Consider the following 19,255-nt stretch of genomic DNA (forward strand, 5'->3'; position numbering starts at 1 on the left):
TTTGTTTCTGAATGAAAACCCTGAAGCAAACAGAAAAAAAAATTACTTTGCAAGAACCAGGATGATGAGCATAAATATTTACTATGGCAATATTGTCTATATGATGGGTTTATAAGATGACTGATAATTAAGAATAAAGTTAAAAGTTGCAGAGTTTTCAAAGGTTGGACATTTCACATAACTAAAAAGAAAAAAAACATACATGAAAAGGATTTAGAAGAATAGCCTTCCATAATGAATGAAGACTGATGGCTATATTTGATATCCCAGATATGGTGGATATTCAGTCCTTCCCAAATCTTACCAGTGCATGACAAATTTACTCTTAGGATCATGTTGCTTGAGCAATAATCCCTCCCAAAGATAATACTCATTCTCTTGAGCTATAGGAACTTTAAAATAATTAGCACCTTGGCCAGATTATGACTTATCACCTCTGAGAATTCAGCTTAATAAACATTTTAGTTTCCTACTGCAGTAGGGAATGATTTCAGAGCTGTTGGAATCATGGATTGGTACTTGAACCTGTTCACATGGATGAGCTTTGAGATGCACAGCCAAAATACACCTAACAACAAACTTTCTGTTTGTTTATTTCTCATACTCATAAAAATGGGATATTTTTAATTATTTTTATTCATACAATATAATGTAGAGAACAATAGTTTAATAAAGACAATATAGTATCCATGTGAATGTACTGGCGGGGAGTTGGGACAGATATTCTAAGCTTGACAGAGAACATATGTCAGGAAAGCTGATATCTGTTTCAAGGATACATCTTACAGGTCACATTTAGGCTTTTTATCAATCTTAGGTTTATTTAATGTTCAGGAGAAAGACAGAGCTGTAAGTTATGACCCCTTATTTTGGTTTAAAAAAATGTAGTTTCTTAAATGAGAAATTCTGTTAAAATTGCTCACTTCCTGTGATAGGACTGCACTTAGCACATAAATTTTTAGTAAGTGGGCAGCCTAATGAATACACAAATATCCAAATTACCACACAGTTGAAAACATTGCTCACAATATTAATGTTTGTGATCAAATAATCAAATATAAAATTATATCTAAAATGCATGCATGTATAATAATAAGCAAATATTATCTAAATGAAAATGAAAAGTAATTTTTTTACCAAATAATTGGTCTCTATTTTTTATGTTAATAGATAGTCTGGAAAAAAATCTCTTTCTTTTTTGTTACCTAATTCTAAATTTAGATTAATTAATCCAAAGTAACACAGAAAGTCTCATAACAGAAGCTAAGCAGCTTAATTCATTCTTACAGGAAGCTGATTTAGACTGTGAGTTGACTCCTAATGGGTAGTGTTTTATTTTGAATTTTCCTAAACAATTTATTTTATAATATGTAGAAACCTAACAAAGAAACTGCTTCTTTCAAAACTCATGGCCTTTTGTGATACAGTGTGAAAGTTAAGCTTTCAGAGATCTTACATAATGCTATTTTCTAAATATAGGGCCATTGCACTCCCTGGTCTTCAACTGCTGTCATTATAGCTGTTTGGGGAGATTGAATGAGATAATGAATTTCTTTAAATTACTTAGCATATAATGGGCTTTCCAAAAAGTGGTAGCTATGAGAAATCTCCTTGGAAAGCTGTGTGCTCCTGTAGCTTATACAACATCCTGTATTGCTTACTTTTATAAATAAACTTGCATTGAAATACAGCTGTCTTAAGACCACATTCACTTTTTCACAAAGGTGACTGAGTTGAGGAGCTGACAAGAGAATGGATGGTCTATAGAGTCTAACATGCTTATTTGGTTCTTCAAGACATTTTGGTGATTCTTGGCTTAAACTGAACAAATTTGTTTAAAAAAGTACATTTGGACAAAACAATTTATCCATACTCAAAAGACTCACATACAGCATTTTTTTATTCAAAATGACAGGATACTATAATTTGAAGGAAAGTCCAAACTTATTCTGAGAAATTCGAATACCAAAAGTTAGTCCATCTACTGGAACAGATTTTTATTGCTTAAGTAATTAAATAATAAACTGATGTCTATAAATCATTTAAGTGAATACAATTCTATGCCTAGCTTATTTATTCCTTTTCATTCCAGGATTTCAAAGAGCTGGTTATTGTGTTTATGTAGTTACTTATTGACATCTACCTTTTTGTTGAGAAACAATTGACATGTAGAAAGGTGTATTTATATAATGTATTAACTTGCTTATGAAAACCATCACCACCAATGCCACAGACATGTCCATACCCTCCTAAATTGTCCTCCTATCATCTTCATTGTTCTTGATGCTAGTGTTAGATGCTGTAATAACACTGCACACAATCTTTGCTCCTCAAGCTTTTACATGTTCAATGTCATGTGGTTGGCAATGGGTCCTTATTCAGAGAGCATTTACCTCTAGACCAGGCTTATTTTTAAAATCAAGTTTGTGTTATTGATTTTGTAAGGGCAACAAGTTAGGAGGTAAATACCATCTTAGCTCTGTGCTTGTTATTTTTAATATTATCAATAAACCATCAAAATTGACAAGGATTAATCACCTACCCCAAGACTCTACCAGCATGTAAGCATCAATTAATGAACTTCACAATATAAACCATTTGATATTTTGTTGCAATTTTTTTGTAGTATAATGAAAGACCATCCAGCATTCATGAAAACTGGCTAGAAAAGAAGTAGGTTTTGTATGAGAGGAAACAGGGGAAGTTCCTGAAGGAGTGAATTCACAGTGTTTCCAGCGTATGTGGCCACTTCATTTACTCCATAGCACATAGTATAACAAGTGCCTACTGTGGGAAGGCCAGAGAAGTGATGCCCATGCATCAGCACGCCTGCAGGAGAGACTGGCCCTCCTCCAAAAAAGGCAATATCCTATCACCATGCTCACCTCTGTTAGTCTCTGGAATGTTGGTTATCACTCCTTAAGCCTCTGATGTAATTCTTCCATGCAATTTGGAACCTTCCTTTTCATCTTTATGACAGGGCCTACAAAGCATAGTGTCTACCTCTATTTTAAACAATTTCTTCTACTTTTATCAAGTTCCACGTGCAGATTATATCCCTCCTGCACATATCTTTGCCTTCAATGTTTCTCTTCCAAGTATATTGCCTAATACTCTACTATGCACAGCCCTTTGTGGAAGAGGAAGTCCATGCTGCTATTTTCTGTGGAGTATAGTAAATGGATAAAGAAAAGATGTTCCATCCATTTCCCCCTAGAAAACTCTGGTAGTATTCCATCAGGATAAACCAACCTCTCCCATTCTCCCCATTCTCTACTCATCTCTCCATTAACCACTCATGCACCTTGACTTTGTCCAAACCACACTGTCCTGTCTAAGAACTGGCAGTCTTCGTCAACACCCACTTGAGACTCAGCAACTCTCAGGCTATGGTGGCTCCTTGCTCTCTTGTCACAACATTCTTACATGTAAGCCACCCATCTCTACACAGCACACTAAGTTTCCTATTTTATTACCCAAATCATGGTGCATTTGGAACTTCTGGATTCCTCTTTCTGACCAAGACGACTTTCATATTATCTCACTTGAATAAAATATGTTTTGATCACACAGAGATTGTGTGCTCTTCATTTCCCTTTTGTTCTTGTCTATTTTTATCTACTTCCACAGCCAACCTAGGCCACCTGGCATGAATTTCATCTCCTTTGTGAGTCACCCCCATTTCCCCATCACTTTGTCTCTCAGATTCCCCACTCCAAATAAATAAAGCCCTAAATCTGGGTCAGTTTGAACCCTGCCTTTCTCCTTTTTTATGTAAGACCCAGGACCAGTAACTATCTTTCACGTTGATGCCACTGTTAAGTCTGTACTGTGAAATTTTGGTTGGATCTTTTAACACTGCATTTGAAGTGTCATTATTATCATCATTATTATTTGGCTTACTCTTACTGTTTTACTTAAGCTTCCTATTTCATTGTGTCATGTCCATCCACTTCTCTCTACCTGAGAGAAACAGAAACCAGGGAGGATCCACCTCTCCCAATTACATCCTGTCCCAAAACATCACTGTCAGTTTACGTTTCTGTTTTTAAAAATGTGTTAACATTGATTTACTCATTTTGATTGCATGTCCATGACACTGAATGTCACTCTGTGTGTACAAACTTGTGCAATGACACCTGTGAATATAACCTGCATTGATTCTTTCCTTTTTAACATGTGGACTGAGGACTGAACTAAGGTCATCAGTCTTGGATGGAGGTACACTTAGCAACTGAGCCACTTTTCCAGTCCATTTCTACTTAATGATAATTCTTGCTGGCTTTGCAGCAAAATTATTTCCTTTTTGGTGTTATTTAGATATAATTTCCTCATGAGGCTCTCCATTCATTTTCCACTGTTAGTATTTACCGTCTGTTTTTTTTTTTTTTGCTGTCTGCAAGCACCCGTAATAAGATCAATGCCATGTCACAGCTGTTCCTAGGCAGTGGAAGTTTAGGATTAAGGGGATTTTGTTACAGGAAACAGAGCTCCCTGAGGAGGGGGAGGATATTTATAAATGACTCCACAGAAGTTTCTTGACATCCACATAGATGTTCATATTCAATATATGCATGTGATTGATCCCCTTTCAGAAAAGTTTGTGTGTGTGTGTGGACTGAATTTTTATTAACCCATTCTATTTTTAATGTGTTAGGACAATTTTGGGTACCTAAGAGAACTCAATTACAAAACAAATTGCTTTCTGTATGAAAATGCTTTTATAATAAGCATAACTGAAGTGTAGTTTTCTGGTTTTTAGTTTGTTTTATTCAAATAAGGGATTTTTGAAGTGTAGCATCACTAAATTTGTATATCACCTTTATGCAATGAATGGGCCTCTATACATCAATTAATTTTTCCATAAATATATGGCAATTGAATTGTGAGATTTCCTTTCAGAATGATTAAAAACTGTGGTATTTGAAAATGATTAAAACTATTTAAAGATTAGACCTCCAGCTCCTTTACTGGGCAGAAACCAAGCTGGACCTAGTGTCCCCAGATTATTGCCTAGCCCAGCTGTCATCAGAGAGGTTTCACCCAGCAATTGATGGAAACAGATGCTGAGACCCACAGCCAACCAGGCTTTGGGAAGCCCTGTGGAAGAGTAGGGAGGAAGCATTATGGGAGCCAGAGGGGCTAAGGATACTATGGGAAAACACATGGAGTCAACTAACTTGGGCTCAACGGGTCTCACAGAGACTGAACCACTAACCAGTGAACTCTCGTGGGACTGACCTGTGCCCTTTGCACATGTGTTGACTTCATGTGGCTTCATCTTCTTGTGGGACTCCTGGCAGAGGGAGTGGGGGTTGTCTCTGGCTCTGTTGCCTGCTCTTGGGACCCTTTCCTCCTGCTGGGTTGCCTCCTCCAGCCTTAATAGGAAAGGAGGTACCTAGTTTTGCTGTAACTTTATCTGCTTTTCTTGCTGTGTACTTTTCTGAAGGGAAGGGGAGGACGTGGATAGGGAGAGGAATTGGAAGGAGAGGAGGGAGGGAGGGAGGGGCAACTGTGGTCAGGCTGAGAAAAAAATAATTAATTCATCAATTTTTAAAAAATTAAGAATTAGGTCCAGTGAGATGCCTCCTCGGGAAAGCATTTGGCGCACAAGCCTAATGACTTCAGGTTAATTTGATGTGGTGTATGTACAGATGTATAATGACCAAATCAGGACAATTAGCACATCTATCATTTTAACATTTGTTCTCTGTGTGATTTGGCATCCTTAGCCCAGGTGTTAACCACTTAACCTCTGGTGTAGTGATTATTGTACAGGAGCTTTCAGCTTTTCCCCAGCCCCACCCCATACCCTGAGTTGTTGAGCTGACAAGTCTGTTTCTGAGCTTTGGAGCCTGAGATAACTTACAGCAGGATAAGCATGCTACCACAGCATGAAAAAAGAGGAGACAAAAGGAGAGGTTGGTAGGAAAACAGAAAGAACTGGAGTTAAGATTCAGAGGGGAAAAAAGGTTACATTGGCAACATGACTGCTATGGGGAAGACTACCCAGACTCATGGTGAGTCAAACAATACAGTGACAGGGGAATCACTCAAGAGGCAGATGAAGAGTTGACTTAGGAGGCAGTCAAGTGATTAATACACTAGAGTTAATTTTCAAAAGGCCCCCTATGAGGCTCCCCTACCTTGAGAACGGCTGCACGCCCTCCAGGGACTCACCTCTGCAAGATAGAATTCATCATACTGCCTTCGGAAGTTCTCTCCCTTGTAGTAGTTGCTGGCTGCAACTATCACATCCACAGTCACCATGCTCAGGATAAACATGTGGAAAACAGACGACCGCATCATTTTCTGAGGAGGCAAAATGGATAGGACTCTTCAGGAAGACATGAACCTCACCATTAACTGCAATGTGAATGCTGGCATGTTTTGAGGGACAACAGGTCTATGGGACAATATGGCAGTGATCAATGTCTTTGTTGCTCAATACTGGGACCTAAGGAAACCATTTCTTTCAGTATATTAAATATGTATAGGAACACAGTTATAGAAATCTTCAGTTGAAAATGGAAAATACAGCTAATTTAAATTTATATACTTGAATCTTGGACAATTAGGTTTTTAAAACCCAGAGTTCTGACTATATGAAAAAATAGTTTTCAAAATGGGTATCCTGAAAAACAAGCATGACTGCTTGGCATCAAGCGGAGATTGAAAACACTGTGCAGGTGGTTATAAAGCTGGAAAGAGGGAGAAACAGAAGATTTATTTTCCTTCATTGCTTCTATAAATATTTTCTGAAAATAATCCTGTAATGAACAATGACTGTCTGTTGAGCTTATTGTGTGTCTGGGGGCTGTTCTAGAATTTTACATAGATTAACTCAATTAAAATCCACGATAGTCCTAGGATGTTATTCTAATTTGATGGCTAAGAAAACTGAGACTCCAAGAAGTTAAATAATTTTCTCCACTGCCACGTAAAAATCAAATCTGGTCTGAAGACTGAGAATTATATCTGGTCCAAGTCCATTGCCTGTATTTCAGTGGAGTTAACTAAGCATTCAAAACAAGTATTATGGTAGCTGCCACACATTCAATGTTTATTATGTACCAAGTCATTAATGTACATGTTATTCATGCATCTGTTAATTCCACAGCTCTAAACAGTAGGATATGTGACGTGCATTATAAAGAGTTCATAGAGCTTAGGTTACTTATTCAAGACCACACAGCAAGAATGCATCAGAACCAAGCTCTGCCGCCTACCACTAAGTCTGTTTGAAGTCTCTTCTGTGATTTTACTCCATTGTGAAGAAGATATCATCTTAATGGAGAAAACAGAGGGTGAAGGCTCTGGACTCACACAGCCAACTGCTCAGGACTAATGCCATCATATGGTCTCTTCCTCTTTTGTTTTTTGAGTTTTGGAGAGAAATTTATTATACATTCATAAGAAGGAGAGGGTGAGTGAGGTACAGACAGAGGAAGAGAGAGAGTGTGAATTTGAATGAGGATGGAGAGAGAACCATGTCGTTTGATTTCAGCATGGAGATCAGTCATGTGGCAGATAAGCAAAATAGCACAAAGTGGAAGTAGGGATTAAAACTTATGCAGGCTCTGCCAACACCCAAAAGCAAAAACATTCTGAGTCAGGGCATGGAAAGACAGTCATATCGTCTCTTCTTGAGGCTTCTTTTCTTCCTCATACTATGGACACTGTGTCCCCCTGCCCGGTGATCTGACTGACAAGCCTATATAAAGCTCCGGCTGAGACTGAAAAAGGTGTACCTGAAAGATGTTCAAGGCATCATCTCACCCAGGCTTCTCTAACAGAATGGGGTGGAGCCAAGTTGGGTGCAGCTGAGACTCCACTACTTCCTGGTTCTGTGCCCCTGAACAATCCCCTTAAGTCAACACACCTCAGTTTTCTCCTCAGTAAACTGGACGCAATGTGTCTGCTGAAGATGTGTTAACACGCTGCAGGTGTTACATAAAGGTCTCTAGTACAAACAAATACCATTTCATGAACCAGATATGTTTCTGTCGGGAGTGAGAAATTAAACACACAAGGTCAAAGAATTAATTACATTGAACAGCTCTGAGGCCAGAACCAAGGGAGATAAACAAAAGTATATATATCCTAATAATTCTAGAGATATCTGAACCAAGGGCAAAGCAGATTTCCCATGAAGCTTCATGCCCCTCCTGGGGATTGACACATTTTTATAAACATTTCTCTTTGACTTTATTTTATTGGTAATACAAAAAATCAGATTACAGAACTGTCAATCAACCTGTTTGTATGGCCATCAATTTACTTGCAGGAACTACTGATCTTCATAACACAGATAAATAAATCACCTGTCAAGTTTCTATTCTCGTTAGAATTTGCATTGTTATTTCCTCTTTCTTTGCATTGTGAGAGTTAAATTCCACGCCCATCACTTCATTTACATACTCTTTTCAACATAATGTTCTATTAAAAACATGTCAACCGATTCCTATTTTATTAGCATGACAGAAAAGCTACAACTTTTTCTTTCTGTTTTCCTTCACTGTGGATTTAGGTCTTAAGAAAACTGTTATTATAGAAAGGTCCGAACAAAGCTTTCAGCCATGGCTGTCAAAAAAACTTTGAAATTGGTTTTGTAACTGTCATAGCTTGGCTTCGGTGCTGTCATTATAATTAGGTTATTTTTTTTTGTCTGAATGTCTATGTACCTCTGTTGGTACAGAGTCATTAAAATAATCATTTACAATGTTTGATATGCTATAATCATTGTGGCTTGGTTGGCTTGCTCCAAAGTAATAAATAACTTTCAAACATTAAATAAGAATGAAGGCAATAAGTATGTGTAGGAGACAAATTTAAATATTAAAACCAGTAACTCCAGCTTTAATATGAAAGCTGGTAACAGGCCACTGGAACTGAATTCAGTCAGCTAGTGTCAGAGACTGTCCATTAGCTTTCATGATTCAAAATGGCTGGTAATATTGCATCTGCATTCATTCTTGTGTCTGCAGAAGTCTAAGTCTGTACCTTCAATTTTCACTTTCTTATGCAAATTAACATAGAGAAAATTGTTGAAGTTGAATAGGTATCACCAACATCATGAAACTTGAAGCTTCCACATTTCAATTCTTAACTTAAATGTAGGTTCTACCTATCATCTATTTATATATATGGAGACATGCACACACATGCTTGTCTGTGAACACCCATACATACAAATTTAAATGTATATATATATATATATATATATATATATATGTACATATGTGTGTGTGTGTGTTGTATTTTTATGGTTTTTACATGTAGTATAAGACATTTTAGACATCTATAATCAAGCTTTATAAAATTCCAAAGTTACACAGGGAATCCCTATCTGTAAAAACCAAAAAAAAAAAAAAAAAATCCTTCATTTAAAATGCCATTTTAGTTCACTGTTTTTTTTTTTTGTTGTTGTTGTTTTGTTTTTTAAATTGTGGGATAGAAGAGATGGCTCAGTGTTTAAAAATAACTACTGCTCTTCTAGGTGATCCAAGTTGTGTTCCCAGTACCCATATAAGGCAGCTCACAATCTCCTATATTCCAGATCCAGGGATTCTAACACCACCTTCTGGTCTCAGTGGGTATATGCACCCACTCACACATACATACATGCACAGACATAAATAAAAATAGAATCCTCTTTTTTTTTTTTTTTTTTTTTTTGGTTTTTCGAGACAGGGTTTCTCTGTGTAGCTTTGGAGCCTGTCCTGGCACTCGCTCTGGAGACCAGGCTGGTCTAGAACTCATAGAGATCCACCTGCCTCTGTCTCCCGAGTGCTGGGATTAAAGATTAAAGGCGTACGCCACCAACACCTGGCTAGAATCCTCTTTTAAAGGTCTTTGAAAAAACATCAGACAACATTGGATAATTTTTAGGTTTTCTTTGTTCCAAAATCCACTTATTTGCATAAATGGTGGTTGGAATTACCAAGACATGAAGAGACTATATTAGAATCTTTCCCAAGGCATCAAAATATGTCAGAAACACTAGAGACATTCTACTCAAAGGGTCTCTGGGTCAGCTGCACCCTTTCAGGTGCTTAGAAATGCAAGAACTAAGGTGACTGCCTACCCACAAAGAATTCAAATGTACAACTTTAGTAGGGTCCCTATGTGGTTTTGTGTGTCATGTTCAAGTTTAAGAATTAGTGTAGTAGATAACAATCATTGAATAAGAGGGTAAACTGGGTGGCCTATAAAACTATCAGACTCTTCAAACTTCCTGATTCTAAAAGCTTGTAATGATTGAAATAGACTCTAACAAAGACTCACTAAATATCATTGTTATATTAGGATCACTAGACCTCCAAATGGAGGATGGAAGTTCCTTCCCACTCATCTCCAAGTCAAAGAACCAGTTAGACGAAAGGGTTTTCACCATGAAGGGGCTTTATGAAGCCATGATCATAAAACTCTCTAAAAATGGCAGGAGATGAAGTAGCTTCAAGAGCTAGAAAAGAAAGGGAATAGCATTTTCTTAGTTTCTAAAAACAATGCAGTCTCACCGATGTCTCATTTATTTTTTTTCTCCAATGAAAACGAGTTTTGCCTTCTGATCTGCAGCACATGATAAATTCGTATTGTTTTAAGTAACTAAGTTTGTGGACATTTGCTTCAATCATAATAGCAACTATAGAGTGTTGTATATGATTTTGATGGATATCAGCTCAAATTACCTTCCATGGAAAGGTTTGAACATAGTTTCCCAGTACTATGAAGTAAGACTTGAACTATGTTCTCCACACATCAATAGGATACTGTAAATAGTTTTGCTTCAAATGTAAACAGCATTATATAGTAACCATATCTTTCATCTTGATTTGTGCTAGAAGAGTCATGAGAGAACGAGTGTGAAGCAATGGTACAAAGGCCAAGAACAAGAAATATAGTACATGGGGGCTGTGAGGATGTAGCTCAATGGGTGAGTGCCTTTCTAGCTTGCATGTACGAGGCATGAAAAATGAAAAGAGAAAAAAACTCTAGTTTTAAGTCTCATTGTCAAAGGAAAGCCCTCCAAAGACTGTAAAATGAAACTACATGGGGACAGATCTCCTTCTGCAATTCAAATCAACATTAACAAGAAATTATATCATGAGAAGAGACAGTCTGTACTGGAGAGCTTGGTCTGTGCCAAGCTTCATTTCAAGTACACTGCATACTGATGTAATGACATTATTTGGCCCTCAATAGTCTCAGGTGTTTGGTGTTCATGTTATGCCTCTTCATCAGGAAGAAGCCAACTTCTTAGAATGGATGAGTAGTGTTCCAATCACACCAAGTTGGAAAGCACTGCCAAATGTTTTGGGAACAAAGCAGGTTTTCTTCTGCCTTCTCTTGAGCAGTCAAGAAGCCCTTGACATGGCTCTAAATGCTAAATGGATGTGAAGCAGTATCCTTGCTGAGGGTTTGTCTGAGAATAGAAGGCAGAAGTACATGAAGCTTGTGTCTGAAACCCGAACAGTTTGTTCTGTACAGGAGGATGTAAGATCATCATGATATAATGGAATGTTAATTTGAAGACTGGTTGAGCTCTGTGCCTGACTTGACCTCTCTGTGACAACATTTTCTCTTCTAGGAAATAGATACTATAATATCTATATATTTGCATACCACCAAAGTTGATCAAGATTTGAGTTGAAAAAGACAAACCCCTCGACAAGGATGAGTGACAGGTATTTTACTGAGGTATATCTCAAACACTAAATAGGAATCTCCCAAAGGAAAGGGAAGTGTTTTGCTTCATCTTCACAGGAAAACTCATCTCCAGAAGTCCAAGAACACTACATGGGTAGATGCTTAAGAAAGGAAGGTAGCTATAGCCATCAAACAAAAGGAACATGCCATACGGTAAACTTTACAGCTATCTCTCAAATAACTCTATTTCTCTTTATTTTTCTAGTCCCTATTCAAATAAATCAATGCTGGATTTAGAGTTGGATTTGGCTTTCCTCCTCTAAAGCCCAAGCACATTGTTTAACTAAACTTTAGAGTTTCTGTATTATATAAAGAAGCCAATTGATGTAATACAGAAGGAGAGAAGAATTTGGGGACTGTCTTTGTCTTTCTTGGCTCTTTCCCTCAAGTTGTACACCCGTCTCATAATCATTATTTTACCATGATTGCCTTTTCCAGCATGCATACATATACAAGCAAACATTTCTCTGCTAACACTTATGTTTGAGTCCCACACAGCCAATGAAGACCTGCCTGACAGCAATCCCTGGACACTCCAGAAGGAAATTGGGCCATACCTCCTAGACTGCACTGGATCCAACTTATTCCATTTCAACTGACACTCCAACCAGAGCTTCGAGTACTGACTTCAATCAAGTTGAGGATTTCAACCCAGATCTTCAATCAAGCAAATCCCATCTAACATGGACTGGATATAATCCATCAGAGACTTTCACTGTACTAACATTTTCTTCCTACAGGACCCCACGAGTCTACTGTCGTCCCATTTCAGCAGACAGTAACTTGCAGGATGCTATGCCCCCATCCCCCATTATTGTCTATTAGGGTAGTGTAAGCCCAGTTAGGGATAATTTACTACTGTTTAGGGTTGGGATTGGAAGGAGATGTTCAGGTTTGGACACCTCTTTCAGGACTTTAGGTTTAGCTGAAATGGACATAGTTAGGATGTGTCATAACAGATTATTGTATCTTCTTGTATTTCACCTTTATGATTGTTAATTTTGGATACTTTACACTGTTAAGTTTTAATCCTCTTTTAGACTAAAAGGGGAATTGTAGGGAGACACCGTAACCATGCCTCCTAAGGGCTGGATACAGGTGTGCCTGACCAGGCCTGTCAGGGCATGGTCAAGGTGAGGTCAGGATGACACGTGATTGGTTTTTAAAGGGCTGCAAGGCACATAACGAGCGACTTCACAAAACCTAAATCTCCCATTCACAAGTGTTGTGTACTTATTGAGAAGACATCTGCACTTTAATGCTTCTCTAATTGATATACAAAATGCTTCCACTCAATTAAAATAATTTTTGTTAGGTAGGTAATATGCTTATATCAATACTGAAAACAGACCAGTGGAGGTCCTTCTAGACTTTCTCAATCACCTGTCCTTGGAGAGGCAGGACAGAAAGGAACCCATGAGTATCTCTCCACACGGGTACTGAGAGTCCATGATGCCATGAACACCCTGCCAGCTTCCATGCTTTAAGAGTTGCTTGCTCTTTTCTTTAGAAAAGAAAGATAAAAGTGAACATCTGGAAATCAAATTACATTGAGAAGACTCTCATAAAACCCTTTAATCTCTTATCCACTGTGATGCATTCTGTCTTTCTGATCTGATCCAAGAGAGAGAGAGAGAGAGGGAGAGGGAGAGGGAGAGGGAGAAGAGAGAGAGAGAGAGAGAGAGAGAGAGAGAGAGAGAGAGAGAGAGAGAGAGAGAGAGAGAGAGAGCCTGCCTCAAGCTTCCCCACCTCAGGTCAGGTATGCACCTGAAGCCACGCCCAAGGGGGTGTGGCCACTAACACATTCACTGGCAAGGTAAGATGCCACTACACACTACCAGTAAGTTTTCCACTCTTATGCCATTAAACCACATATTAGAAGTCATACTATTATTATCAATATACTTCAGTCATCCACTCCTGACCCTACAACAAAAGTTAGATTTTAATAAGAAAGTCGCATGTCCTGGGATGGGGAAAGTTGCTGATCTGGGTTGAAAGTTACTCTTAGCTAGTGATTTTGACATTTCTTTTAGTCTGTGTGGAGAAGTATGATGGCCTCTCATTGAACTCACCCCCCAGGGTGCCCATGCCCTTGGCAGTATCTTCTATAGCAACTCTCAATCTGGTCATGTGATTTTCTCTGGTTAATATATAATAACAGAGGAGTAGTGAGCAGAGAATTGGGATATACTTGTTTGCTAGGATTTACTCTCCTTGTTCCAGGGTGCCTGAGCCACCACACTGACATGCTGACCTAGCTATGGATCCTAATAGCCTCTTTAGTCCAGATGTGAGCTGAAGAGCCGCTGACCATAGATGCCCAAGCTATTAGCTGAGGCTTGGCAAGGACTAGCAGGGCTTTTCAGGCAAATCATAGATTCACAAGCAAACATTAGTATCTCATTTATAAACCAGCACGGTTTAAACCAATCAGCTTTACTTGGTTGCTAACCACCAAGGTATTCCAGGCATTCTGGTCTTTCCACGGATCATTGGTCTGCTTTGGTGACTTGAAAATTAATGATCTAATTAGAAATGTTGATCCTTTGGGAGAGGGAAGACAATTTAAGGGTGCCCTAAAGGAATTCAACGTCATTATCCAAGGCCTAACCACATGCATAAAGCCCCATTTTTCTATTCAGGGACTCATCATGACCCACAATACCACAGCATTCACAGTGATATGATGCCTTGTTCAGCACTAGAGACCCACACAGGTGCCTCTGGACACTGAGGGACTGGACTGAACACCACACTCATCTGCATACAGTGATTAAAGCAGGGGACACTTGAAATAGACTATTTCCTGAAACTCAAAAAAATCATCCGTCCTGAATTGACTTAAGCTGTGCTGTACAGTGCTTACAAAGGCTTCAATTTAGGACAGCATGTGCTTTCCACAACACAATGCTGTAATGGACATTCACTCACGCTCTGAACCATATTATTGAACAGTGCTTAATGTGGTCCTATTTCCTCACACTTTGTGGCCACACATTTATGGATTAGTGGGAGAAAGGAGAAGTATAGGAAGATCTATGCCAAATGCTTCCAATTAGTCCAACTATAATTTGAGGATTAAGAACTCAGTATCCCTACACAACTTCATTATTGACATTAGAGTTGAAACCAGGAAGGAGACTATAAAATCCTGGCTTGTAATCAGTGACGTGTAGACCTTGTTAATTTGCTAGCCTCAGAAAATATTAAAGATCAGAACATTATTAGAATTTTCACCATATTTTCCTCTCATGCTAGAAAAAAAAGCATAATGGAAGAAAGACATTCAAACACTATTATGTGTTTCCTTTAAGCCCATTTATTCCTGATATAAGAAATGGAGTATGTCATGGTGTCTGTATCTAAGTGTACATGCTAATTAATTGTATCTATTCACTCTGCAATGTAAACACGTGTCAAGAAAATATATTTTTAATCGATAAACTATAATAAGCAAATGGATTTAAAAACATGGACAAAGAAACAGACTTCCAAGGTTGAGGGCTGGTTGTTGGGGGGAAGATACAGGGCTGGGCCTGGAGGCTGAGTCTGCTAGTCATGCAATGTGCAGGAACTGACTTCCTAGAAGTCAGCAATGATCCTCAAATGGTGAATGTGCTAAGAGCAAGCATGGTCCTTTCTCCAGGCCAAGTGGCCAACTATCTCCCACAGCCTATGCTGGGAATGTGAGGAGCATCAATCCTGATACTTACATGTAGAAGGATCCTATTATTCCTGTTTGTCAGATAAAGAAACTGAAACTCAAAAAGCTTTGGAAAGTTGTCCCAAGTGGACCGAGGCTACACTGTCTTAGCTAGACCTTCTTATCTTCTCACACTGATCCAGGAGAATACAAGCTAATAAAATGAACTTAACTTCTCACAGGCACCATCAGTTCTTAAAATTACCTACCAGTTGTGGGAGGCTTCATTAAGACAATAGGCATTGTAAGAACTATCTAGGATGTCACTCCACCACTCAAAATACATGTTATCATACTGTTCACCCCCTCTCAATCTTTACCTTCAATGGAAAATTTCTCCAAAAGCATTAAAACACTGCAGTAATAATCTTGTCATAATTTGACCTATTTATGTAAAAAGCCTTTTACCTCTTTTCCTTACAGAAGGAGGAACAACATAGCATGTTAGCAGAGAGAACTTGAGTGGGAGTACCCCATGTCTCATGTATACCTTCATTTTCCTGTCAGATGTCCTTTATGATAATAGGCAACTGGGCATGCATGTGTTGGAAGAGAGCACTAGGAATGCAGCCACATCTGTCAAATTGTCAAGGATGGAAACTCCTACCTGAGAGGCAGGGGGATGCCTTGTCACAGCAGCAGCTGAGGAATGACTTTCCCATTTAATTTGATTCTATTCATCATGTATTATAGTGACCCCCTTACACAGATGTTGCTCTTATAAAAAAAACATCACTTAAATAGCTACCTAATGTTGGGTTTGATGCTAAAAGAGTCAATTATAACTTTTCAATTTTCTGAGACCCACAGTTAAGCACACATTCAAGAAACTTTCTAAATTGTTTCATAATAGTGCATGATAGACTTCCTCACTGCCTAAATAGCAGCTGAATGTAGACAGCTTTTTCTTTGGGCTGCCAGCTAACAAATAACAACATAGAGACTTATTATTAGTTATGAAAGCTCAGCCTTATCTTAGGTGTGTTCCTAACTAGTTCTCATAACTTGAATTAACCCATAATTTTTAATCTATGTTCTGTCAAAAGAGTGGCTCAATGCATCATCTCTCTGTGCTGCCCATCCTGATTCCTTCACACTGCCTGATGACTCAGTCTTTCCTCTTCACACAGATATTTCTCTTCCTGGAAGTCCTGCCTATCTCTTCTGTTGTTCAGCTTTTTATTACACCAATCAGAGCAGTACATCATCACACAGTGTTCAAACATCCCACCACAGGGGAGTGCACAGTTTGCATCTATGTATCCAGTATCCACACTTCGGATCTGTCCCCATATTTGATATTTTTATTGCTTCCTAGTCATATACAAGTGAGATATCCTTAAGAAATACATGGGATTTCTGAAAGTCAGTTATAGTAAGTGGGCGAGTGACATGTTAGTAATCCAATGCTTATGAATCTGCAGAAATTTTTAAGTGGCCAACAAATGTATGAAAAGATGGACTTCATTTACTGGTTGTAATCAGAAAGATGGAAATTTCCTGCTAAATGATACCGCTGGACTGTCTGACCCAATCTACAGGTCCCCTGAGTGCCATATTTCAGCCTCTCCAACTAAACAGGTCCTGCATACCTTTCATCAGAGCCTAGCCAGGCAAGTCTGCTTAATCTTCTAACCCCCCAAACCCTTCTCAACCCCAAGATTTAGCCTATGCCATTTATCCAGTATTTTATCTAGCCAGCAAGTAAGGCTGGCTCCAACTTGTGGGCTTCAGCCAGGACATGCCCTGCCCACTCCCAGATCCTTCATGTGCCACATCCAACCCTACACATAGCCAAGTCCTGCACATCTTTATCCCAGAGCTTAGCTTGGTGAGTCCAGCTGATACTTCCCTCCATGAAACACCCTCAACCCTTAGATACCCCCAAAATCCAGGTTTGGACCAGGAAATGCATCTTGCATGTGAGCCTAGCTCCCTTTGTCTAACTTCATTCCTCTTAAGTAATATCCACATTTATGTCCAAGCCAGCCTATAAATCACGTGTTTTGCCACAGTTTACTGTCTGAATCAAACACAGAACAAAAAAAGACTATATGTCCAGATGTCATTGCACAAATGCAAACAACATGAAAGTTCAAGACAGTATCCTCCATCACTCCCAAAGTCAACTACTAGTCCTATGAAAGTTTTTTCTCATGAGAATAACTTTGAAAAATCCTGGGAGACAAAATGTAAAAGAACAATCATAAATGTCTTTAAAGAATTCAAAAAACTGAGAGAAAACATGAAGAAACATCTCAGTGAAGTAAGAGAGAATGAATTTAAAGAGAATAAATATTTGGGTGGATACCCAAGATGACACAAACATAAGCCTGATGGAAATGATGAAGGTAATTGGGAATTTGAAAACAGAATTCAATAAAACAATAGAAACGTCAAAAAGAACTCAAGCAGAAATGAAGATGAAATTGAATAATTCAATAAACCAAAATCCAACTCAAGGGAAAACCTTAAAAGTACAATGAATTAAGAAGATAACAGAATATTAGGACTCAATGATAAATTTTTAGCTTTTATTCATATTTTCAGTTAAAATATGGCTTCCTGTATTTTCTTTATGTTTGGTATGTCCAATATAAACTTTTCTGGTTACTTATAGCTTGAATTTTTTTCTTCTTCAACTATGGAACATATTTTCTAATGGGTGCATTAGTCTAGGTTGCCAGCTGTGGTCTTTTAGGACTTGGAATGCGTTGTTTTAGGCTGGATTTCAAAGTTTCCATTGAGAAACTGGCCATTATTCTTATGAGATTTCCTTCATATATGACTTGTGTCTTTAAAATAGACCACATTTTGGCCGGATGTTGGTGGCACATGCCTTTAATCCCAGCACTCAGGAGGCAGAGGCAGGTGGATCTCTGTGAGTTCGAGGCCAGCCTGGTCTCCAGAGAGAGTGTCAGGATAGGCTCCAAAGCTACACAGAGAAACCCTGTCTCAAAAAAACCAAAAAAAAAAAAGACCACATTTTGGAACTCAAAACAAATCTTAACAAATTTATAAAGATTGAAATAACTGTGTGTATCTTATTGAACCATAATACAATAAAATGAAATTGATAGCAAACAAATCTCTAGTAAGAATACAAACTCAAGGAGATTAAAATCCATTACTGAATGATGTTATGTCAAAGAATAAATTAAGAAACAAAAAAATCTTCTGGAAGTACATGAAAATGAAAATACAACAAAAACCGTGGGACACATTAAAAGCATACTCTGAGGGAAGATTTATAGATCTAAGTGCTTACATTAAAAATAAACACAAATAAATGCCCTAATGATGTAACTAAAATTTTTGAAAACAAACAACAAACAAAACTCCCCCTCCAAAAACAAACAAAACAGAAAAGCAAGAACAAACCAAAATCAACCCCAGTAGTTGGCAAGAAATAATAAAAATCATAGCAGAAATAAATGAGATAGAAAGCAACAAAAATACAAGAGCTAATTTTTTTTAGAACAAAAATTGACAGACTCTTGACACAACCAACCAAAAGAAATAAATAGATGACCAAATTAATGGAATCAGAAATTATCAGGGAAACATTACAACAGATATCAAAAACAATAAGGATATTATAAGGATATTATAAGGAATTTGAGTATTTCCATACTTGAAAATTCATATCCATTTTAGCCTGTCTTGTATCAAATCCCCACTGACATTAACAAGTGCTTATTATTGTATTTTATTTAAGTGGACCAGCTACTTCTGCTTCAATTCCCATGACAAAATTCTTGAACTCAGTGCCTCTCACATTTTGTGACCTATTCTTAAATCATACTTCCTCTCAGTTCCACTAATTTTTTTAAGTTTTCT

At 38.0% G+C, this 19,255-nt stretch overlaps 1 protein-coding gene across 1 annotated transcript in view; it reads right to left on the reverse strand.

The window, feature by feature from the left end:
* The window catches only part of LOC118239709 (sodium leak channel non-selective protein-like), a 153,023-nt gene that overhangs the window by 53,495 nt on the left and 80,273 nt on the right, over positions 1 to 19,255 (reverse strand). The window contains exon 10 of the mRNA XM_035453125.1: positions 6,181 to 6,312. Within this exon, the coding sequence (XP_035309016.1) occupies positions 6,181 to 6,312 (132 nt within the window). The remainder of the gene's footprint in view (positions 1 to 6,180; positions 6,313 to 19,255) is intronic.

The sequence above is a fragment of the Cricetulus griseus genome, assembly GCF_003668045.3.
Source record: "Cricetulus griseus strain 17A/GY chromosome 1 unlocalized genomic scaffold, alternate assembly CriGri-PICRH-1.0 chr1_1, whole genome shotgun sequence".
Taxonomy (NCBI): domain Eukaryota; kingdom Metazoa; phylum Chordata; class Mammalia; order Rodentia; family Cricetidae; genus Cricetulus; species Cricetulus griseus.